The sequence below is a fragment of the Aphelocoma coerulescens genome, chromosome 1A, assembly GCF_041296385.1.
Source record: "Aphelocoma coerulescens isolate FSJ_1873_10779 chromosome 1A, UR_Acoe_1.0, whole genome shotgun sequence".
Taxonomy (NCBI): Eukaryota; Metazoa; Chordata; class Aves; order Passeriformes; family Corvidae; genus Aphelocoma; species Aphelocoma coerulescens.
In genome coordinates this window covers 35,754,916-35,779,738 of record NC_091014.1, presented here as the reverse complement: position 1 = coordinate 35,779,738, position 24,823 = coordinate 35,754,916, and the positions used below count along the sequence as shown (strand labels likewise).

At 38.1% G+C, this 24,823-nt stretch overlaps 1 protein-coding gene across 1 annotated transcript; it reads right to left on the bottom strand.

Annotated features, from left to right (window-relative positions):
• On the bottom strand, positions 1-24,125 carry CAND1 (cullin associated and neddylation dissociated 1). Its single transcript, XM_068998707.1, has 15 exons — positions 23,911-24,125; positions 19,504-19,647; positions 12,586-12,740; positions 10,679-10,802; positions 10,000-10,256; positions 9,812-9,917; positions 9,189-9,334; positions 7,877-8,169; positions 7,072-7,213; positions 4,950-6,443; positions 4,085-4,180; positions 2,201-2,370; positions 1,940-2,104; positions 1,602-1,709; positions 1-552 (listed from the first exon to the last, which is right to left on the bottom strand). The coding sequence occupies exons 1-15, from the start codon at positions 23,976-23,978 to the stop codon at positions 328-330; spliced, it is 3,693 nt and encodes a 1,230-aa protein (XP_068854808.1). The 5' UTR covers positions 23,979-24,125; the 3' UTR covers positions 1-327.
• Between the last annotated feature and the right edge of the window lie 698 nt (positions 24,126-24,823).

The following is a 24,823-nucleotide window of genomic DNA, read 5'->3' as shown; positions in this document are numbered from 1 at the left end:
TCATGGTCACAAAATTTTGACATTTTAATCCTAAGCATTACAGGGCAAATGGATGCTGGAACTTATTTCCATACACCATGAGTCAACTTTTTAATTCCCAAATGTGGCCAAATCCACTGAAACAAGAGTGGTTAAACTCTGGACTATGGAAATACATTTCTGAAATAAATGCTAGAAAAGCAATTATGGGAAAAGCCAACTGTCCCCATAAAGGTAAATAAAGTGGAACAATGTATAGATTAGATACTTTTTCCGTTTCTTACTCATAACCTGTCAATTCAGTGCATCATATGGTTAAACATAATGGTCCCCATTTTGGACAAACATCTAACTAGTGTCCATTGATTCCAAGTTAGTGGATGATGAATCTTTTTGGATACTTTCAAAGATGGCTGCCAGCTCAGGGTTAGAGCTTATCTGTGACTGAAATTCACTCATTAATGGACTCTTCTCTGCTTCTGGAATGGTTAGAAGTGCTGCTACAGCTCTCATAGCAGATCGTTTTAGTTCGTCTTGCTTTTCAAATTCCTGTTTCACTGAGTTCGCCTTTACCTGCGGAAATAATGAAAATATGTTTGAAACTTTACTTAACCCTCCCTCTTACACCCACCTTAAAAAATGTACCTTAAAAAACCATATTTCCTCACAAAATGATCTAAGCTCTTAAAAAAATCAATCAAATGAAAAATACTCCCAAACATCTTTTTAGCAGAATTTTTACCAGCAGTTTACAAATAGACCAAAGCTTCAACACTGCAAGGCAAGCAGAAAAAAGTTGTAAGCTGCCAAGTCAATCACCAAATCAAAACACTTATCGCAGCCAACCTTTAGCTAGTAAGGTCAGTAAATGACATTAAACTGCTATAATTGCAGTACTCCCAGCTTCCAGAGAACAGAACTTTTTTTAAAAGTTGACCTTCATTAGAATAACTGCTTAACCTTCTGCTGTAATTCTCAAAGACGTTTCAGTGATACAAACATAAATTATAATTAAAGGCAGTCAATTTTCATTATGCGAAATATAACAGACTATAGTAATGGCAAAGCAAGGTAAATCAGGCAATAAATGACTGTCAGAGCATGCAGGTGAATCGAGACCAGAGCAGGAATGGAAGGAGACTAATTACAAAGATCCAATAATCTTGTAATATACATGAAGAAGAGGTGGGGTAAATGAGAAAAAGCCTAACAAAACCAGGACTACTTTACACTGCCTTCATCAGCCAAATGCTTGTCTGAAATAACACCATCATCAGAAGTCAGAAAAACTCTCAGTATTCCAGTTTTACTATTTATAATGAAGTGAGATTTACAAGTTGTCCAAGTGGCAGATAAATTTTTAAGGAACAAAAGAAAAGGCATCAAAGAAACAGAGGATTTTTAAAAAGAAGCTTACAAATCTACCTCTCCATTTGTAATTTAAATAAATTTAACACTTGTACAAAGATTCATTCATTTCTAATCTAATTATCCTGCCTACTGCATCTTATCAACTATAACTCAGGAAATGCTGCAGCAGTACAGAGGTATTCTTCTCACACAAGCTCATTTATATTTCTGTAAGAAAACACAAAATAATGAACGTAAGTAAACGGAAATACCTTAGTTGTACATGTAGCACGCAAAGGTTCGACGAGCCTGTCCAATCTCTGCAGCACCGCACTCGGACAAAGGGTAGACAGTCTGACCAACATTAAAAAGGTGAGCATCTAGGGTGAGGAAAAAACCCAATTCAACAACAGTTATGCCTGGCACAGATATGGAAATATATTTCCTACAGTGCTGTGTAACCTTTTGAACAGTCACACTTTAATGAAAATGGCAAATGTAGTGAAGTACTTAAGCACATGAAGTAATATTTTTACCATTTCAGTCTATTCACTATTTAAAAAATACTTTGACAAAGTTCCTGCTTTCACAGAGAAAAATGACAGCTAACCTTAATATCATAGTGATCCTTCAGACCATCTTCAACATGGTTTAAGAATTCAAATATATCTAGTCTATCCAAACAGCTATCCAATAGAGTATACATGCACTCAAAAGCTGCTTTCCTTATGTCCAACCCATCATCAACTGTATGCTTAAATGGTCCCATTTCCACCTGTGAGTGAATAAAAAAAAAAAAGTTAAATAACACACTTTAAAAAAAAATAATCTACTTACATATATTTAGCACTGTTTTTCTCAGTTAACATACCTCTCTGATTAATTCCTTTCTGACTTTTGTTTCATTGTAAAGATGAGGAAGCACAGTATCTAAGAGGTCCCTTATCAAAGATGGTTTATTGTGGGCAGCTGAATTAAATGTCACTAGGGCTACTCTCCTGACATTGAGATCTGGGTCCTCCAGAGTTTTCAGAAAATCACCTGCAAACACATACAGTAAGAAAGAACCTATGAGAATCTTTCTCATTTGCAACTTTAAAAATATCTTTGCTTAGTTTTAAACTTTCAAAAAGACCTATTTAGTGGACAAGTTATTTTAATGTAACAGACACCCGCTATTTCAGTGATTACACAAATAAAGATTAATTATAATCATATAAAAAGTATTAATAAAATTATTATATAGTATTTCATATAATGAAACAGTAGTAGAAGAAACACTATCAAAATAAATGGCCATCACAATGACATTTCAACTTTTTTATAAAGATACAGCATGTAAATTAATGAAAATTACATTTAACCTTTCCTTTTCTCCACTTATTAAAATTCTCTCAAAATATGCATTAGAAAACCAATTTCAATTTCTGCAGTTCAGGAATTCGAGAACACCGCTAAAGGAAACTATCAACATACTGATTTTTAACCCCCAAATGGGCATACACTGAGAATACCTAAATTACTATAAAATAGGCCTACTCAGTATATATTAATGTAGAACCACATCTCCCCAATCCATCCTACCTTTGGGCATTTTTAAATTAGATTTTTCTACACTTCCATAACACAGCCTTTTAAAAATAAATGACGGCATGAATATATCCTGAACGTTTGTGAAGTTGTACTAGCAACTTCCATGAGGAGTGAACATTTTCGAAGGAGAAAACCAACAAGGTGTAAAAAACAAACACCCACCAAAAAACTGAGTGACAAAACTCCAAATGACTGAGATTTTTAAAGCACTAGATACTGATAGCATTTCAAATTTCAATCAATAAATATTTCCAGAAACCAAAGGGGCATGGCAGCTTCAGTGGGAGGGGGAAAAAACCTACAAGCATCATTCTTGAATATTTAAAAAAAAAAAAAAAGTGCTTAGTGATGAAAATAATACATAGTAACTGACTTCATTTCCCTATAAAAAAAACCTTGCTCTTTCATAAAACTTTATGCTTTTAAGGATAAATCTTTTTGCCCCGTTAGGTTAAGAAGCACAGATTTTTTTTATAGATCTTTAAACCTGCAATTAATCAAGCATAAAGCATTCACCATACCATATTAAAAAAAATCTACAATACTTGGTTATACAAATGAGAAAAGATAAAAAAAGTCACAGCATCCCATAGGTCTTTATCATACTGGTGTTACATCAAAAGCTCTGATTACATTATCCCTGTATAAAAATATACACAATTCCAAATGCTTTCAGACCATAAGCATTACAGAATCGTAACAACCTATGTTTACAATTCAAAACCTGGTAATACTCAGAATAATTCACACAAGCATACATGTTTTAAGTACTGAATGTAAAATATTCCCAAGACCACACTTCTGGGTGAATATAGTACACCTTACTACATCAAACTGATATAATTTTGCAAAAACACAGGAAAGGAAATCAGCTTTTGGATCCCATCCTACTAAAAACCCTAGCTTCTTGTATTGCCCATCACAGATTCAATACATAGACTTTTTAATCACACTGTTTTTACTGATCAGAATTCAAATAAATTACTGTTAATATAAATAATTGGCTATTATGGAAATATCTTGTAACTCTTCTAATAGTTATCACTAGCAGCTAATTCTAGTATCTTCAAAATATTTATTTCTGGTAACACAAAGAACAAATTTTAAATGTAATTCTATTGCCTGAAAACATAGAAGCTGTCAGTATAAGTAGAGTACTTACCTATGCAGTTCTTCAAGAGTGGGTCTATGGGTTGTGGATGATCAGAAATAGTGAACTTAACAGCAGTAACCACTGAACTTCGAGCGTATGAGGACCCTAATATGAAACAAAGGTGTGAACATGCAAGATTAGAACAGAAAAACAACAGAATCTAAATCATGTTCAATGCCACTCATTCCTCTTAGACTTCTAATATTCATAAGAACAGCAAACAAGAAATGCTATTTATTACTAGCAGTGCAATATGTAACTCAAATCTATGGAGAAAACATTTTAAACGGGAAAAATATCATAGCATTGTAATAACCATGTAATGTTATCTCCTACAGAAAAATTGAACAATAAGCCTATTAAAACAGATTATTTATGATTACAAATAGGCCTACAAAAAACCTCTCCCCTCTACAGCAGAAACACGTGAAGAAAACATGTGAATATGGTTCTTGATATGAGACTGATTCATTATGTGCAAAGGTCCTTCCTAATCCTCAAAAATTTCAGAACCCTTATCTGAAAATTAGGAACATAGTAACTTACACCAAAAGCTCAAAATGTTGCAATTGGTTTGTTAATTTGTCCCTTAGTCACCCATGCTCCTTCTCCTTTAATTTTATAGCTCCTTCTTAAATGTAACATTGTTAATTGAAATATAAAGTCTGAAAGCAGAACACAAGTAATTCTTGTTGTGCATGACTAACAACTTCTAGTAAAAATAGAAAACCTTAACCACTGTTTGGTGGGGGGGAGCAAAACTTCAAGAGAATCACAACATTTAAGGAAATAATTTGAAAAACGAATCAATTTATTAATAGGTATCATAAAGCCATCTCCTACGATACATACATGCATTACTACTACTCCTCACCTGATGCCAAGTATCCCTTCAGTCGTGGAAGCAGAGTCTCTGGGTCTATTAACGTAAGCTTGCCCAAGCATTCAGCAACAACATTCCTTGTACCCTCTTCTGCACATTCACAGTGTTTCAGGAGTAAGGCCCAGATGTTCTCAACATATGGTTTGAGACCAATCACTGATGCAGAGCTAATTATTTCTTTCAAGGAATGCAGAAGAAGGTATTGCCTCTTAGGTTGACTGGTTATTTCTTGTAGGACAAATGGCAGATACTCAGGAAGATTGCCAACACTAATACTGCCTAAGGCATATGATGCCGCTGACTTGACTTCTTCACTAGGAGAAGAGAACGCTTCCAGTATTACAGACTTCAGCTCAATTTGTCCACTTAAGTCAATGTGATGCCCAACTTCCCCAAGAGAAAGCAAAGCCAAAAGACGAATGGAATCTGTGGACCTTGAGTTCTTAACGTCTTGAATGAACTGACCTACAACAGCCGGTCCTTCCTTAGGGCAGGCTCGAGTAAGGGCAGCAACACATTTGGCAATGGAATAGTAAGACTGCTTGTGAGTAAGTGCTGTGCTCTGCGAGTACACTGGACCCGTTAACATGCGCAGTAAATCCATATAGCCTAAATTATTTGTACCAGTCACAACCAAAGCTTGGAAAAATTCTAGCATGGCACTAAGTGCTCCACCCTGAAGTAGGGGTGATCTTACCAGCCCAATAAGTTCATTGAGAATGGAGCCACTAATCTTTGACAGGGAGGAAGGATATACTTTAGCCAGTGTTGTCAGAAAACTGATGGCCATCTGTGATACATGCATATCACTTTCGCTAATCAGAGGTGGAAGCTCATCCAGGACTGCATCAATCATGGCAGCTGTCAAGCTGTCACTGTAATTCTTAATTAAAATATCTAGCGCAGAAAGAGTACCCAGCTTCAAAGCTCGCTGGTTCTTTCTCAAAAAAGAAGCAAGAATAGGAACTCCTTCCCCAAGGATTGGTCTCAAATCTATCTTCAAAGGAGAACCAGCAATCAATGTCATGGCCTTCACTGTAGTTAACCGAGTGATCTCATTCTTCAGTCTCTCTAGAAAGATCTGAAGTGTACTAGGCAGGTCTGTGCCTAGACTGTCACCAAGGCTACAAATTATTTGACCCATGCAAGATATTGCCCTTTCCTTCACCTCCTGATCAATGTCAGCAGCCTTTAATCTCTTGATTGTACAAGTAAACAAATCTTTGATGTAAGGGGTAGCATCAAAGGAAGTAGGCTGGTCTAAAGGACGAATAACCTTCACAAGTTGTTGGGTAACCAAAAGTGCCTCTGATGTTATCTTGTAAAATGGGTCACCAACACAAGCTACAACTGGAGGTACCAATGCTTGAACGTGAGGATGAAAGACTTGGGGAGAGTGATTGCAGAGGATCACATACAAACAGGACAAAGCATCTATCTTCAGATTAGAAGAACTTGATTTGTCATTCAGTGAAAAAATTATTCCTGGAAGAAACCAAAAAATGTATTTTTAGGCCAGGTATTTATAGAGTCTGCTATAATACTTTAAAATTTCTGAAGGAAGGCAGCTCTACTGAATTTATGTCTTCTGGCTCCCCATCCTTCTGAACGCTTCCAAACCCCTTGCATCGCTTTATTCAACCAATTAGTTTTTAAGCTTCCTCTATGAAAAGATATGGGCCATTCAATGATTTATGACATATTTTCTTAATTATAAAGAAATTCTGAACCTTTAACATTTCCAACCTTACTTTCCACCATTACTTCAAATTTCAACATTTTAAGTTTTAAAAGCTGAACTATGGACAGTATTTTTCTCTGTTGGGATGGAAAAGAAGGCAGTTTGATCTTGTAATTAAGAAGCAAATAAACTTCTTTTTTTTTATAAAGAAGAAAAAACCTTCAATCTTCTTTTCAGGATTAATGGAAATATATAACTAAAATATTTATATGGATCCACATAATAGCTGATTATTTTGCCATTTTATTTCAACAGAAGCTACACTTCAAAGCTTTTGCAAAATGTGCAGTCAGGACTTAAATATTTCGATATTTCAGAATTTCACATACCATTTATTAATAAATATTTAAGTTAATGCTGTGTTTCTCATACCTGGTACAAGTACAGGAACATGTTGAGTTAGGGCTCCAGGTAACACATTTACTAGCTCAGTCAGCATGTTAAAGCAGCACTGACGTGTCTTCACACTTTTCTCCTTCATCTGTTTGTGCAAGGCTTTAACTATGTTGGGAACCTGTAATCATCACACATCTGTTAATTGATTCAATAGCTGGCATTTCTTTCATTATTGATCACTGGGGGGGGATAAAAAGAAATATGTGCAACCTAACCCTCTGATTTCTCTACAGAACTAGAGAAGTTATAGAAATACTGGGAAATAAAGATTCAAAATAATTGCTTTAAAAAAAAAAGTAATTTAGCTTTGAAAGGTGATTTGCATTAATAAAACCGTAGAGAGCAACAATTGAAAAGTCAGCTAAATAATTCCCTTAGAGAAGTTTTTCAGCATTACCCTTTTTATTCTGCAACTAAAATACGCTGCAGCAGATCAAGTTTTATCTTGATCATTAGAGCTTATGTCTGTATATAGAACGCACAAAGTAACTCTTGCTTTGGCAATCTGGCTAAATGACATAGGACATGCAACTTTTGCAGGTGAGTAAACAACTGAAATTAAATAAGCACATTTGTACAAGTCAATTTCAGTTTCTAAGACTACTGCTGCATTTTTTTTGGGCCAGTTTACCCAGCTTGCTCTCTGTGTTAGTACTACAGGAATAAACTGTAACCTGTGTATGAAGAAAGCATGATAAAGCACATTGAATGAACTATCCTTATGAACAGGGTGCAACTTCAATATGTCTTCTCAAAGATAACAAAAATCTTCACAAATAACCTGACTCTGAAGCATTGTCAAGGGTGTCTCTCCTTGTTCCATTGCATCAGGATCACAAAGCCAACTTTGCACAGGTCGAGTTTGTTTTAAAAGAGAAAGATATGCATGAAAAACATCTGCTTTAACATTCTCTTCACGTTCTTTGAATCTGGCTATTAAAGCAGGAGATACAGTTTTGTAGAATTCTGGAAGCATTTCATGTCGTGTGCTAACCACAGCATCCAGACATTTAGCAGCTGCACGCCTCACTTTCCAGCTCATGTCATCATCATCACTATATTCATCATCGCTCCCTTGAAAAAATAAATGCATATGTTCAAGTCTAGACAAGCAAAGCATCAAGTTTTAAACAATTAAAAAGAACACAGTTGGGTTCTTTGCATAAGATGCACTAAGAAATAGGTTCAGAATTATGTTAAAAACCATACATTATAAAAGCCTTCTAAACAGCCTAACTTGTAATTCTAAACCAATTTTTTCATGCTAGTCTTGCACACATATTAATTTAAGCTGCAAACAGGAAGAGGAGCTCCCCATCATATTTCCAGCCTCACTACTGATTTAAAGCATATTCCTCCTTAGTCGTGACGAACAACAAAGGAACAATGAATACTAGCTGATCAAGATTCAACAAATTATTGTCTGCTTCTTTCTAGGGGTGGATCAAACTATACAGCATCCCAAAAATAACAAAAAAGTATAAAACAAACAATATAGATTTTTCAAGTCTTAAAGCAACAACTATGCAGCTCACTCCTTCCTTAAGTAATGAGAATGTTATGATCTCAGTTCAGATTACTTGTGTGTCCAAGTTTTCACAAAGCTTACATCTGGCAATGCTTGCCACCATATTAAAAATAAAATACCTTATGCCTTTCAGTCTGAAACACTTTTATCCTATCGAAAAATATTGAGCCATTTCCAATCTATTCTGATTTTATGCAATAGGTACCAATATATGATAGTGGAAAGTAGTGAGAAGCCTTTCCCATGCTGTATATGTATTTTCCATTCATTAATTGGTGTTCTTACTTTAGTTATATCATGCCACACACGTCTGATTTTTCCACCTTTCAAGGATTTTAAAAATATTTATCTTGTATTTTTATGTTCACCCTCAGAACTACTGATCTCCAGCAACAACATCCTATACTTTTATTCCAAGAAGTGAGTTCATTAGCTATGTTTAAAAGAGGTACAAAATAGTCATTCAAATACTGGAACTCAGGAGTAATACCACCCATACCAATTTTCTCAGGTGGGTGCAGGATCAAAAGCTCATCCTCTCCCCCAAACCAAAAAGAGAATATACCTTGATCATCATCATCACCACCATCAGCATCCATAGCATTTTCATCTTCATCTTCGTCATCATAATTGTAATTAGGATCATAAGTAAGATATTTAAGACAAATGTTTATAATAGTAGATACATGAGGATAAACTTCTTTAGGACACCTGTGTAAGATAAAAATACAATCAATGTCAAATTACTCTGAAGTACTAAAACATTCCTAAAAGATTTCATGTTGCATACAGTACTTTGGAGACATTAGCCAAGACAACTTTAAGGCATCCATCTGAACTACAGAAATTCGAAGGGAAGATCAGAAAGGGCAATGCCACTGTGTAACAGGATCTGCTAGACTGGAAGGTTGCAAAGGACTCAGATATGCTTTTGGATACCAATTTTTTATCACCACTATTGGACACAAATATTATTAGAATACTTCCCACCTCTTGTTTGCACAAACAGCAGTACAGACACAACACACTGCTTAAGAGATAAGTTACCAGCGAGTTATACGAACTGTTCCAGCTCAAAGCTTGCAAGAATATTTTGTATGAAGGAGACTCTCTCTTGACAGCTTACAACCAAATGACACACTATTAGATCTTAAGAAAGCCTGAAACAGGTACCCATGAATGACTTACCTCCTAACAAAAGATTCAAAAGCTTGAATGCAGTACTCTCGTAGTTCATCATCATCTACATTACAAAACTTTACAACCAAAGGAATTATTTTCTCAAGATATTCACCTGGTAAGAGAAAAAACCAAGCTAAATAATTACTCTCACCAAAAAACTTCAAGGTAAAAGATAAATTATGTCTTTTTCTTACCTATTCTATGACCTGCTTGCCTACTGATAGCAGCAATACACTGTATATAGGTCCTAGTTGTTGACATGGAATCATTTTTAGACAGCTCTGTCAACAGATGTTCAATGAGGTCAACAAAAACCATATTGCCACAACTCATAACCAGGTGACCAAGAGCAATGATGGTTCTTTTCCTCACAGCAAGTCTTGGGCTGGTCAGCTGGGGGAGCAGACAGGTCAGAATTGAAGGATGGAAGTTAACAAGCAGTCCTCCTTGCCTTAAAACAGACAAAACACAAACTCAAAACCAATTGAATCTAGATAACTTTGTTCATATACTGTAAAACAATCCTTCAAATATTCCCCAAACATCACAAAGATTCCAATCAAGTCTTTAAATTTCAGTTTTTGGAATTTTTTAAAAGAAGAAATGAGTTTAAAATATACCCTCAAAACAATAAACATTAAAATAAGCTTAAAACTACAGTTCTCAGAAGATTAAATAATAATTGATCTATCAATCAATTATCTTCAATATATTCACTTTTTTTTTTTAAATTAAGTTTCATCTACACTTAATATTACCATATTATTTCATATAACTTTTGAGTAATTTGATTTTAACATTTGGAAAACTGAAGTTCAAGCTTTAAGGAATATTTATGAGCATTCACCAGCATATTAAAGGAGGGATGTTTACCTGCTCAGCATATCAGCCATAATATCCAGTGCCTCAAGCTGAACAGACACATCTTCCTGCTTGGCTATAGCACTAGTGAGACGCCCTGTGATCTTTTTGCAAACATTAGCTGCTAAGGCAGAACCTGAAAGTACAACAAAACCTCAGCATTTCCATAATATTAAAAAAATACAGTTTTTAACACCAGAGATCATGTTTGTGACTATGGAAAGCAACTGAATCTACATAAAGAAGCTTTTTCCACCCAACAAAACAAGCTTAAACAGCCACTGTGTTTATTAATATCATGTACGCTCTGCATTAGTGCTGAAAGACTCTTTATGTACAAACACACTAAGCAGGAGGGCTTCTTGTCCCAGAAGGTATACACAACAGAAAAACACTGATTTTGGAAGGGCAAGCAATGGAAAATGAAGGCCACAACAAGTCTAGAGCAGTAAGTGAAAGGACTATAGGTAAAAATGAAGGCATAAACCGTATGGTAAGGAAAAGCACAGAAGTAGATAGAGCCACTTCGAAAGAATGGCAAAAAAAAGCAAAATAAAACAACTTTGCACAAGAAGCTACTTAAAAAGTACCTGAAATACTACTGAAACATTTGAGAAAGGGGGGAAAGTTTATCTCCAAAGTATTTTAAAATACAAGTAAAAATGTCTTTACAACAACTTCATAGTTCCCCCTTCCTCCAATTGTCTAACATTGTTTCAAGTAATTATGAGAAGGAACTCATGTCATGGTAACAACTGCCCAGTGGTTAGTACTCATCTTCACATGCATGAAACTCTTCTAATCACATTTTGCGAATTTCAATGTGAAATTAACACCATTCCAACCTATGGTAAATCTAGTTTATATGTATTGTGGCTCATTCTTAACTACAACTAAAATTAAAATATAACAAGTAGACAGTCTATTGTGTTATCATGAAGATTAAGACAAAGACACAACAATCTGTATTTGAGTTAGGAGCAAGAAATTGTTGTTTATTTTTATATTAGGAATATTAATTATATTGAAAGATTTTGCTACATTTTTGTTTGAGCTTCACCTCCACCAAAAATCTCCTTTTGTTTTGTGTAGGCAAACAAAAGTGTAAAAGCTTAAAACAATTTACTTAAAATTAGTTATTTATGTAAAGCTTATGCATCTCACTGCTGTTTGATAGAAGCAAGATTTACACGTCAATTTTCAAAAAGGATATTAAAATCAGAGGGGTTTTTTTTAATTCAAGGGACCTCAATCTCTAAAAATGTAATTTCCAAAGCCTTTTAAATCACTCTCTATTCTCATTGATATCCTACACTATGATATCTGAGAAGCACTTGAGTAAAAAAGTAATGCTATTAACTGATGTGCTGTTCAACATTAGTATCTCTTTTAGAGGAAGGACTGCCTTCGTTTAAACCTGCAGGTAAGACTTTCACTAATTTAACAGGCAACTGTCAGAAACACAAGGTACTTCCCAAAACAACTCCTGGAAAGTGAGACAAAAAAATCAGATGGTTAAAGAAAAATACAAGAGTTGTAATCAATTTTAAAGTGTACTATCAATCAAAAACCAAGATGAGATTTAGATATTACTGCAGCCTATAACTGCTCCACCAGGCAATTATTAAAATAGAAACTTTTACACTCAACTTGTTATACTGAAGTTCATATTCTCTGAGCTTGTTTTCCACATTAATGCAATCCTTCAGTAAAAAACAATTTCTTAAACTAGTAGAATTTGGCAATATAGTCAGAGAAGGAGAATCTGAAAGGGTATTTGTGCCATATGTTTTTACCCTAACCAGAACTAGCTCCAATGCCAAATTAACTGAATCCTCTTCCCTAAAATCCCTAACTTTTGGTTTTTTTTAAATTAGTAAATGATACAACTACATAGCCTTGAGTACAAAATGCCTTACCACTGGAAGCTGGGGGGAGTTCTCCAATCACAGTTTTAAGACCAATGCTTGAAATGTCACGTAACTGTTCTTTATCTGAAAGCATGTTTGTACAGAGGGTATCTACAATGGTCTCCACTTGATACTCCTTCACTTTACTCACCAGAGGTCCCAGGCTGTATAAACAAGAGGAAAGTATTACATTGGCAACAATATTATTTCACTATTTTGCATTCAATTCATAAACTTAAGGCTGGTTTTGGTAGCAACACAAAGCAGAATTTTAAAATCTGAAAACCTTCATCTGGTGGGACTGATAACTTGCCTCCATTAATCTAGTAACAAAATACTTGTTTAATATATTTTTTATTTGGAGCTGGAGTTTTCGTACGGCTGTTCTGCTTCAGTCTCAAAACCAGAGTCCCTCTTACTTCTCAGTTGACAACAAGATTTATAACAAAAATTAACCTAAGCCAGAGCCATCAGTTTACATGCTTGACCATCACTGCCTGCTTAATTCACAGACAAGTAAGCAATACTCTTAATTACCGCATCTTTATTCTATAGAACGTTTGGATTTGGTCATGGCTCTATGCAGTAAGACAAACCCAAAATACATCTTCCATCCCCAAACTTATTGTATGTAGCCCACTGCTGCTACCCTTTTTTCCCTGGTCCAAGAATTCACAGGGGCAAGACCTAATTATTATAAAAAATGCCCAGCAGAAGCAAAAGGCAGAAAGCAAGACATGCAAACAGGAGGACATGGACAAGCAAGGCCTTGCACTCAAGCACTGTGTGTGACTTACTGTACGACAATAACCAGAGTAAGGTTCAAAATTTTGGCATCAGTGGTCTGTCACCATGTTAGGCAAACCTGGAGCTTCTCTTTCAATGGCCACGCTCACAATGCCTTACCTCCCATGAACTCAGAACAGTGTTCGCACTTGAGGCACAACACTTAGATTAACACCCAGGAATATGCAATTCCCAAGGTAATCACATATAGCACTTTCCATGCCTTCCTTCACAAACCATAACCTGCTTGGTTTCCTTCTCTCCTTGCCCACCCTACTCATGTGGTAAAACCTGCTGAAAATACATGTGTGGGCCAGGAGAAGGGCTGGAGGGAGGCAGCAAAGACAAAACATATTTGCCAAAACCAGGCACTGAAATATCACTTACAACTAACTCAGTTTTGTTAATGCACAGAACTTGGAACTTATTTGACATTAGTCAAACTAGGGCACAGACATCTGAAACTGCTGCTTTATGATCACATCAATGCCACAAACTCAGGAAGATGGCAATTTACTAATTTTGCAGAGTATTTCATGGAGATTTACAGATAACATTAAAATAAATACATGAGAACAACTTTGGGGTTACATTTTTAGAAGATACAGCATACAGATAATCTCAAGAGAACTGTTAGTTGAGATACTGACTGGTATCTGATCAAAGGCATAAAAAGAAGCCCTTTAAGTGCACAGAAATGAAGACGTAATGGATGGTTTCTCACTTGCTTCAGCAGATCCTGCAGAAATGAACAGCTCTGACAGAGCCCCCTTCATTAAGGCAGTCAGACCTCATGCCCTAACCTGACATTGCCCTTTAATTTAGGGAAAGGGCACTGCACTGGATTCCTTAGATTCAATTAAACTATCTCTACAGCCATTAAACTCCCGAGAGTAGGGGTTTAGAGGACCATATCCACAATCTAATCTGGTCCTTTTACTGCTTCAGTAATGTTAAATTAATAACGCATTATTAAAATAATTTCTGAACACTGATACTGGTAAAGACTTTTTGCCTCTAACTGAAAAACTCCTGATAAATCCATACACAAACATCTGCAAACACAGATTATTACCAATAATTATCTCTGAGACACAATACATCAAGCCATCCCTGGGTGCAGTTAAAACATTTCCTCCAGTTGCTGAAAAAGTCCACAGCTTTCTCCACAACTTCATTTCACTCTTCAGTCAAGCTTTCCCTTCACTGTGATTCACTGACTCTATATATACACAATTTCTCTTCAAATACACACCACTGTCAGTGGCTACTCACAGCACTGTTGCACTCAGCTACCCTTGGTGCACAGTAAATTGTTTTGCAAGCAACACAAGCACAAATCAACTAGAACAGAAACCTATAGAAGTCCACGGTAAAATGACTCCATAGTAGTCCACAGAAATTAAATTTCCTATGCATTTCAGTCAACAGACTACAGTATACAAGGTTAAAAACCCCTTGTTTTAAACCTGAACCATTGAACATCTACTGAATTCCTTTGATTTAAATATACTTATTTTTCAAATGCAACCTATGACTAATGAAAATAATCACAGCAAGGGCCAGTCAATCAGATTCATCTCAATTAAGAATAGGAAACACTTCTTTGTTAATGTTTTAAAGATGACCAAACCACTGGAATGATATTCACACGAACACTATAAATTACAGTTTCTGGAAAGCATTAAGCCACATTCTACCTGAAAAGAATCAGCATCTTCAGTCCTATTTATTCAACCTATTAGTTCAGCAAAGCAAACATAACAATTGTGAAGTAAAATTTACAAAATATTACCTCAAGCTTTTCTGGACTTCAAAATCAGTAGATATCACTTATAGACCTTATTATTAGTCCCAGATTACAAACCAATCTTATGAGAAGTTGAAAATAAACTATAACCTTCTTGTATAAAATCAGTTCTGACCACAAAGCTTTTGCACTTAAGCCTGTATTTTACACACTTGAAGGCCAGTTTGGATAGTTTAAAGTGTTCTTTGAACTTTTCCCTTTCACTAGCCAATAATTTGTGTCTAGGTTCTCTCAAAGTAAAAAGCTCATTCAGATGCCTACGGAAATAAACAACAAAACACCGTCTCCTTTAAGTTACACACATTTGTAAATAAAGGTGTTCATAGCATAGCTCCGTATTAGGAAGACAGACACCAACATATAATCAGTTATAATCTCCAACTGGCATGTTTTAACAGCTATGGAATAAGCACATTTACTTACAAGGAAGAATTAAAATTCACAAATTTAAAAATTAAAAAAAAAAAAAATTCAAATCACTAGTAAAGCATGATGTGCAGTAGTGTATTGAGAATGCTTTAAAGCTGCTGAACTGGATCAGCCACACAGCAGCCAATACATGCATCATCCTGTTCACACTAATGACTCAGACTCACAGCGTCAGGCACAGCTCCCTGTATTGAACTACTGCCCAGACAAGTTACTCTCATAAATGCAGAGAAACTACAGTACCACAAGGGAGGAATCACTGAAAGTGCTTACTTTAATCCCACCTTTTTTTTCCACCATAAATAGATAGATATGTGTATGTTTGTCTTCATACTGGTTACAGGAAATATTTCACAGTGTGAACCAAGAAAAAATTCTATGCATAGGTTTAAATAGCAGAATATCAAAGTGTTCAAAATGAGAAACAGTTCATCCTTAAACTGCAACACTGAACACATGAAACAATTAATGTGCAATTTGGGCCAACAGAGCATTACCGACATTATGAGCAATGAGGAACAAGCAATATCAACACAATACCTGTGCTTAGAAAAACCACACTGCTTGAGCAAGCCAGATGCACAGAATTTTTAAAAAGCCACAGGCAGTGTAACTACTGCTGCCACAAGATGCACAGGATACCATGCTGGACTATGCTTACAGCTATAAACTAAGAATACGTTGTAAGAATAGCATTTTCCACACTCCCTGACTGGAAAACAGCCTACAACTATCAGGTAAAACATAAACCATTCCTTCAAAAAAGATGGAGACAACAAAAATACATTTAACATTTTACAAGCAGTTAAGAAAAACAAGGTAAACAACCTGCCATTACTGACACAGGTTTCATCTACTGCCTGCAGTAAGAAGCTTAACAAATAAAACTCAGTTCCCTTCTGTAGGATCAAAGATTACAGCAGGCCAACTTTTACTTCCAAGAGTACTAATGCAGCTCATTAATATCCATTTTTATTCAGAAATGAACTGGACAATCATCTTGCAAGGTAGCTACCCAAGTACCCATGAACCCAAAAACTTACTTCCGCTTTGCTGTTGCATGTTTAATGCTGCCCCAAACCAGCGTAATGTAATTGAAAGGAGCAAGAACAAAATCACCAGTGTGCTTTGTAGAGACAGTAAGAAAAAAGTTCATCTGCTTTTTAACCAATAGAGCTCTTCTTACTCAAGTGTGAAAGCAAGCAGCGGATAAGGCAAAACCAGGAACACTGCTCACTTGTTGCTACGCTTGCCTAAAAATAAATACTGCTTTATGGCTGCTCCGAGTTGTTTTAAATCTGCCGTATGCAGTGACCTCAAGAATCGAATCTTCAAAGAGTGAATCTTATGGAAGAGCTTCATTCAGAGCGTTTCCACTGATCTACCTGCAGAGGAAGTTCCCCTAACAAGCTGCAACACTTTTCTCCCTTCCTCAAGGAAAAATCTATCTCAAGAGCAGATAGAAAAGTACATTGGGTAGTCTTAAATCCTCTTTCTATGAGAGGAAATCTCTACTTTAATGGGTCAAGTACCAGTCTAATGAAAGTTACTGCTGATAGTCTCTGAAGTTCACCACAGCATTTAACTTGAGAGATCTAAACACAGTTTATGCTTTCCTCAGCTGAAAGCGCCAAGAAATCCTTAACAGAAATACACAAGAGCACAAAATATTTAAAATTAAAGTCAAGAAAAATATGCTGGCTGAAATTAACTTCCCAATGAATCAGGCTTACACCCAGTGTTGTAGGAGATGGAAGACTTCAGATGGGCTTGAACTGTTGTAAAAAAAACCTATAGCTTAATAGTGTTCAGCCTCTCCCATCCTTCATCCCCACCAATGCTTCTACCAACAGGTAGACTGCAGGAGGTAAGCACTAAGCCAAAACAAAACTAAGTCCCCAAACGAGTCTGTAACAAAACCCGGTAAGAAGCAGTGTGAGAAAAGGAACAAGGAGTACAAGAACAGCTAACAGGAAGCAGCAGCAGCATTATGCTTAAAACTGTCATGAACAGTATTTTGAGTACAAGCTGCTTTAAGAAGAGAACACTCTAAAAGAGTGGCGGGGATTTTTTTGTATTCAAGCATATCTGCAAGTGATTGGGATGCCAACAAAAACCAAAACAACACAACTTGATGCATTCCAGAATGTACACGTGTCCACCTTCTATATGGATGTTCATAATTCACCTGGTAACTTTTCCACGTTTCTTGTCCCATTGAAGTAAATTTAACACTGTTCCTTATTTGGATTTCTTAAAAACACTCCAAGCTTGGAAGAGATTCTGTCACATTAATTAAATCCATGAGATTTATCAATATATCAAGTAAACTTTAAAAATTGAAGAACTGTTAATAAGAACAGGACATGCCCACACAGAGGAAGTAATCTATTTTCCCATTCTCTTCCCTTTGCAACCTTTCTTTAATGTTTTAGTAAGCATTACTTATACTTTCAATCCTAAATTCTGACACTGCCATTTAAGATGGTGATATATGTGTCTATGTGCATTGATTTAGACTTCAGGACAACTTTAGGATGTACATTAGAAATGAGTACTGCATGTATGCTGCAATGTAACTTTGCCACAAAACGCTAACTCATACAAAGACAATTCTAAGCCTGAGCCAAGTTTCACAACAATATGCTCTTCTGACTGAGCAGAAGCAATCTGTTTCAAAGCCATGGAACCATGAGGAACTCAGACATTCCAGAAGTTTGAATTAAAAAGAAACAGCGTATTTTGTATTGTTGTGAAGAGGAGATGGGTAAAACACATTTTAACAAGACTGTATCCCCAGTGACAGTAGTGAAAAAGTAGTGACAATTATAGTGCTAATATACCTAATATCTGGCTTGAAACTTGACATTCCTACACTAGTTTGTCTGTGCAAGATTTCGGTGACCATCACTTAAAACACTTCAGAAGCTGAAGCAAGCACTGCTTCTAAGTGCATAAGCAGAGGTGCACACAGGTTTTTTCTACTTTGCTAGTCTGACAGGGCAAACTACGAAGAATAACAAGCTGAAACAAACTTGGCTAGTCACAATGTGAAACTTCTCAAGCTCTTGTGTACCAAGTTTACTTCAATCCATACCTCACAGAATATAAGTAGTGTATATGGACTATTAAAAAAAACCCTGAGCTCATAAACAAGAAATATTTTCAGGAACACTATATGCCTTTTAAGAGAGGCTCTCTTTAAAGCACACGAAAAGTCAGAATAGCTAAGAACAAGAAGTCATAAGAAATGTAGCACCTCTTCAAAGGGTGCTCTGGAGAAGTCACACCATATGTAAAGTTCAATAAGGTGAGGAAGAGAGAGCAGTGAAGCAACAGAAGTCTCTGAAAGGCAAGTAAATGCACCCTGACCCCATAAAACATTTACAGTTCCTTTAAAGCTTGTAAAACCATTAACACAGTATTCTCAATGTTAGTGAAGAGGTAAGTTCCACATTTGATAACTGAGGCCATATCTTTACCATTTTATGTTTTCACCTCTGCTTGAAAACTACTCCAATACTACAATTCTTCCCCTGCACATCATCTAAGGTCTCACCGTCAAATATCAAGATGGCAACTACCACTGAATTATAAGCTTTTTATACCTATTTAGCAATCACGAATTATCACCAAAGAACAAGTGTGTCACTCGAATACTTTCAGCAAGGACTGCATGTGCTATCTGGTGCCTGAAACCCCAAATACTAATCCCCAATGTCAACAAATTGTAGTTTTTTAAGTTACAACAATTAAGGCAGGTAGTCTAGAAGAACAAGGGTTCCTTTGTGGACATCAATTTCATATTATTTTATGTAGCAATGGTTGCTTGAGTTTTCAAAGGTGCTTTATATTGTTCAGTCATCATTCAATTCTTTACAACACAGAAAAAGAATACCTACCATTTGACAGCTAAGTTTTGCACCTCACCATTTTTATCTTCCAGTAATTTCAAAATCATCTTCACCACCTTTCTTTCACTGTCATCATCCAGCTTGATAGAATCTTTCTGTAGTTCTGTCATCAAGTCATTAGTAGCCATAAACCTGACAAAAGATGGTAAGATAATTATTGCTAAAGGAATACGCGTTATTCACAGTGCTCAGGATTCAAGATTCTGTTTCCATCATTTGTTATCAAACAAATCACATTTCAGATTGAATTACTGCTGTCTGTTTTGTGATACAAGTAACATTTATAAAACAGAAAGGAAGAAAAACTGTATTTGAAAATGACAATAACTGTGTTAGGTCATCACCTTTCTGTTATGAGAACAGCTACTTATTTTACTTCCAGCATTTACATTATATTCCACATGACCTCCACGAAGAAAAACTGTCACTTTCACAGATTTTAAATAGTCCTTTCATTAGCTATGCTGACATTGTAAAAAACAAGCTTTTTTTAAAACTTTGTTAAAAAAATTATCTCTGCTCTGAGTTTATTTTAAAACAGGTTTTAAGCAAGAAGCAAAATATAGTTTCTCAAACACTCTCCCATAAAATTCACAAAAGCCAAACTTCAATTAATGAAGGGAGAAATAAAAGTTAAGCTGATGTTCCATGTGTTTTTCATTTTCTTGCCTTGTACAGAGTAGCTTGTTTACAGCCCAGAAAACAGCTGATCACATTTATCCAGCCCACAATACAGGGTGCTACACTAAAGAACAAAATGAACTCTTGAGAGATCAAGCAAATAAAATCATCTTTCATATCAATTAATTTACTATTTAATAACAGTCATATCCACCAATAGAAGAACATACTGAAAAATTACTTTCCAAAAATATTGCCTTTATGCCTTCTGTTTCTTTTCCTTCTGAAGTCTGTGTCACAATCCGTATTTCTTTTCTGAGTGCCCTCTCTTCTCAGAAGCAGCAGTACTGATGTATTACTCAATTATGAATCCCATGGGCTTCAGTACTGACACCAACCCCCATTCGAAGCCCCAGACAACAAGGGTTTGTAGTTAAACAGTTAAGGGTGACATCTGGACTTCAGGCACATCAGCCTCAAGCAGACATCACTTTAGCTCAGGTCATGCTTGGAGGGCTATCTCTGCAGCTTGACACGCCAGATACTACCTTTTACTGAAAACGAAAGCCAAGACTCTGCATAATCTTGATATGCACGACAAATGCCAGATGCCTAACCTCACATAATGGACCTCAACTTGTCCTGTCTTTTAATAACCCCAGTCTAATAGTCTCAAGGTGTTTCTAAGATAAGACCACTCCTTTTTCACTCACTCCCAACAGTCCCACTGAAGCAAGTCTACAGTCTGACAGAAACCAGATGTGCACAAAAACAGGCTGTGAATGCAAACAGCATCAGCCTTTAAGCACAGCAATGAAAAAGGCTACTTGGTAAGTAAAGGTAACAGATAGATAGGACCGAATTTAAGGATATACATGAAGTCACACAGTACTAGAACACTCAAAAACAGTTTCCAAGTTACTGCTATACTTACCTCCTTCTCTTAAAAACTTAATAGCCTCCTCTCACTTCCTTGGTCAATAGCTCCTATTTCCTAACCTTAGAAGTTCATGTCCACTCTTCACCTACTTGTCAGTTCCTAAACTAAGCAGAGCTTGCACATCCTCAGTGCACTAGCAGCCCCCTCCTCAACTACAACTGAGTTCTCCTGAAACGTGACAACCAACCCAAACACCATAACGGAGTGGGGAGACCAGGCAGGTTTAAGGTAGCTGCTTCTTCGAAACAGTTTTGAGTCGTTTCAATGTGACTGACTTTTAGTCACAACTCCTTCTGCCTGCACATCAAACTTGACCTGGTGCAAAGCAGGCAGCATGTCAGCAGCTCTGTACTCAGAGCAGTCATTCTCCTCCTGCAGTGGGGACACTCCTTCTCCCACAGCCAGACTGTAAATTGCCACCTTACATGACTGCTCATTTTAAGACTTAAGCCCAAGTTTCCGTGTGGACAATAAAACTGCAAGTATGTACATCTTCCAAGAAGTACATATTCCTCCAACTCTGCATGGGACAGATCAGTTTATCCAAAAAAAGGAGGATTACATTTTGCAGTAGACTGCTTACTTGAGTGGTTTGCATTCTGCACCCTGATATCAACAAGTTAACTACACTGTCCCTATTCAAATATATGTGATTTAAGAATAAATACACTTACAATTACTAGAACCAAATACTATTTTATCCATTATGCAAATACACAATACACATAAAGTTTCATAGAATGTTATTCCATAACAGTCAGTTGGTAAAGGTCTTTCACCACTCATTTTTTATGGTTTGTAAAGTTATATTTTAATCTATGCTAAGAATAAAAAAGTGTTTGCTACAACTGCACTGGACAGGTATAACCTACCCCTTCAATACAGAAAGTTTTTAACTCATACAAGTCAGAATTCAGTCACAAATCCATTGGAATTTTCAGTAAGTCATCCTCCCCATAAGTACAAAATGGAAATCTCACTTAATCACAGAAACAAATTAGCATGAAAAAAAGTAAAAAATATTTTGTAACATTTAGAGGAAAAAAATGTTTAAGTCTAGTTTCAGAATGATTTAAAGAAATCAGGCAATTCTGGTTTGTCTCTTTTTAGACTAATCAATTTTTTTTAATTATTATTTCCAAAATTTCTAGTCTGAACTCTCCAGGTAATATCATGCTATTAAAATTTGAAAGAAATTGACAGAAAAATCCCACATCATATTTGTGTCCAGTGCTAAAACACTCTGTCAAAACCTAACAAGATTATTCAAAACCCAACCCTATAGTTAACTTTATCACCACCTCTGTTTTCCTTTAAATTTTAAACTACTAAGAAAAAATTTGTTTGGATGTCATCTACTTTAATCACAAACTAGGTGCTGTAATGTTGCAGCAAAACAACAAAACACAAGTGCATTTTATGCTTTTTCCCTGTCTGTATTGATATACTCTCATTGACAAGTAAAGCCTTCAAACGTGACATTCTGGTTGCACTCAATACAAAAACCATGTAATTATTTTTAACTTAATGCTTTGCTAAAGGTACTGTGTAAATGTATTATCTCTGCTGGTTTTTAACAGCTTACTTGTATTATTTATTTTCTGACATTTTGCATTTTATCTGCTATTAATTTATTACAAAGCAAGCAAATGATCCACTAAAAAGTAGTGCTCTTGTGATAGATCCTGAACTCAAAAATTAAATTCCAGTCTTGTCCCCATAAGACAAGGATTCTGGATTTCTCTCTCTGGATGGCACAGGGGCAGTACCAAACTATGTGAGGAGCACAAAACCCCACTGACTAAAAGATAGAGCATCCAGAAGAATGTGAGCTTAGGATCACAGAATCGTTTGGGTTGGAAAGGAGCTCTGCAGATCATCCAGTCCAACTCCTCTGCGAAGACAGGGTCACCTAGAGCAGGTGACACAGGAATGTGTCCAGGTGGGGTTTGAAAGTCTCCAGAGACGGAGACTCCATGATCTCCCTAGGCAGCCTGTTCCAGCACTCTGCCACTCTCAGTGTAACAAAGTTCTTCCTCATCTTGAGGTGAGACTTATTGTGGTTTAGTTTATGGCCGTTCCTCTGAGTCCTGTCACTGGGCACCACTGAAAAGAGTCTGGCACGATCCTCAGCCAGCTTTGAAATAACTATGCATTAATGAGGTCCCCTCTCTTCTCCAGACTAAACACACCCAGCTCCTTCAGTCTCTCCTCATAAGGGAGATGCTCCAGTCCCTTTATCTTCGTGGCCCTCCATCGCACCCTCTCGAGCCTGCTGTGCTGGCTGCCCCTTCCTGCTCCTATTCGTAGAATCATAGGATCCATGTTTTTAGAAGTTGGGAAGAGACGAGGGAGGTCACCTCACCCGACCTCTGCTTCTCAATGCAGCGCCAGCTGCTTGCTCAGAGCTTCGTCCCTTCGGCTTCTGAACATCTGCGAGATCAGGAATTCACTTCCACCCTCCCCTATCACCACTCAAGTCAGCAAACCTGGCGGCCGCTCGGCTTCTCCCGGCTGCTAGAGATCTCTGCCCACGACGCATGGAGGCCGCGTCGGTGCCCGCACCGCCGCGCCCCGTCCTTCATGGGCAGCGAGGAGGGGCGCTCCCCTCCCGGGAACTTTCTTCCCGGGGTAGCACCAGCAGATTCGCGCCCATCCCCGCAGCCGCGGCGCGGACACAGCCCGGGCCCGCGGCACCGGCCCAGCCGCCGGGCACCTGCCCCCGCCCGGGCCGCCGCGGCACCAGGCCCGGGGCCGGCGCGCAGGCGGCCGCAGGGGCAGCGCGGGCGCGGGGCCGACTAAGGGCGCGGAGGGGCGGCGGCGGCGGATCCCACCTGAAGTCCTTGTCGCTGGATGTCATTTTCTCCAGCAGGTTGGAGATGTGGTACGAGGCGCTCGCCATGTTGACGGACACGGCCGGGGCGCGGGGGGGAGGGAGAGGAGGAGAGCAGAAAGCGGCGGCGGCGTCTTCCCGGCCTCGCCAGCTCCACTTCGCCCGCGGCTGCAGGGGCCGGGCCGGGCCGGGCCGGGCCGGGGGCGGCGGGGCGGGGGCGGCAGCTGCGGCGGACGCGGCGGGAGGGGCGGGCAGGCGCGCGCGCGGCCGCTCGCGCTCGGCGCCGGGTCGAAGGCCGGCGCTGTTGATTGGGTCCGCGGGCGGGCGGGAGGTGCGTGCAGCGCTGTGACACCCTGTGACGTCAGAGCGTACGTGGCGCAGAGCGTGCGCGGGAAGTTCAGGCGCCGCGAGAGAGTGGCGGGAAGAGGGGAGGGGGGTGCTGGTGAGGCCGGCCAGGACTGCGTGTCCCAGCGTGCATAGCGCTCGCGCCCAGCTGGGGCCATTGGCGGTGCACGCCGGGACGTGTAGTTTGCAGCGCGGTGGGTGTCCCGCGCCGCGGTGGCCGCTGGGATGCGGAGCCTCGTTGTGGCGCGGAGGAGGCGGTGGGGACGTGGAGTCGCCTGAGGGAGAGCAGGCTGAGGCGGGGCTGGAAATGAATCTCTGCAGCTTGGGTGCTGTCCGTATCAAAAGCGTTCGGCAGGGCTGTGGGTGCTTCGCAGTGCTCTGTGTGGCCATTACAAGTCCGCGACATACCCTGTTGTTACAGGGGCCGCATCTCTTGTTTCCAGGCCCCCTCAGGTGTGCAGTGGCTCCCGTCGTAGCTGAGCACGCTCAGAAAAGTATCGGATGATAGCTAAAAATACTGTGAAAAATAATTTTCTTGCTAAAGGAAGGCATCCTTCAGTTGATCGTGG

Coding starts and splice junctions, on each gene's coding strand:
- CAND1 (XM_068998707.1), bottom strand. CDS start 23,978: ATGGCGAGCGCCTCGTACCACATCTCCAACCTGCTGGAGAAAATGACA. Junction 10,257..10,678: donor ATGGCTGATATGCTGAGCAG/GTAAACATCCCT, acceptor GTCTGTTTTAAG/GCAAGGAGGACTGCTTGTTA. Junction 8,170..9,188: donor TGGTGATGATGATGATCAAG/GTATATTCTCTT, acceptor TATTTTTTCAAG/GGAGCGATGATGAATATAGT.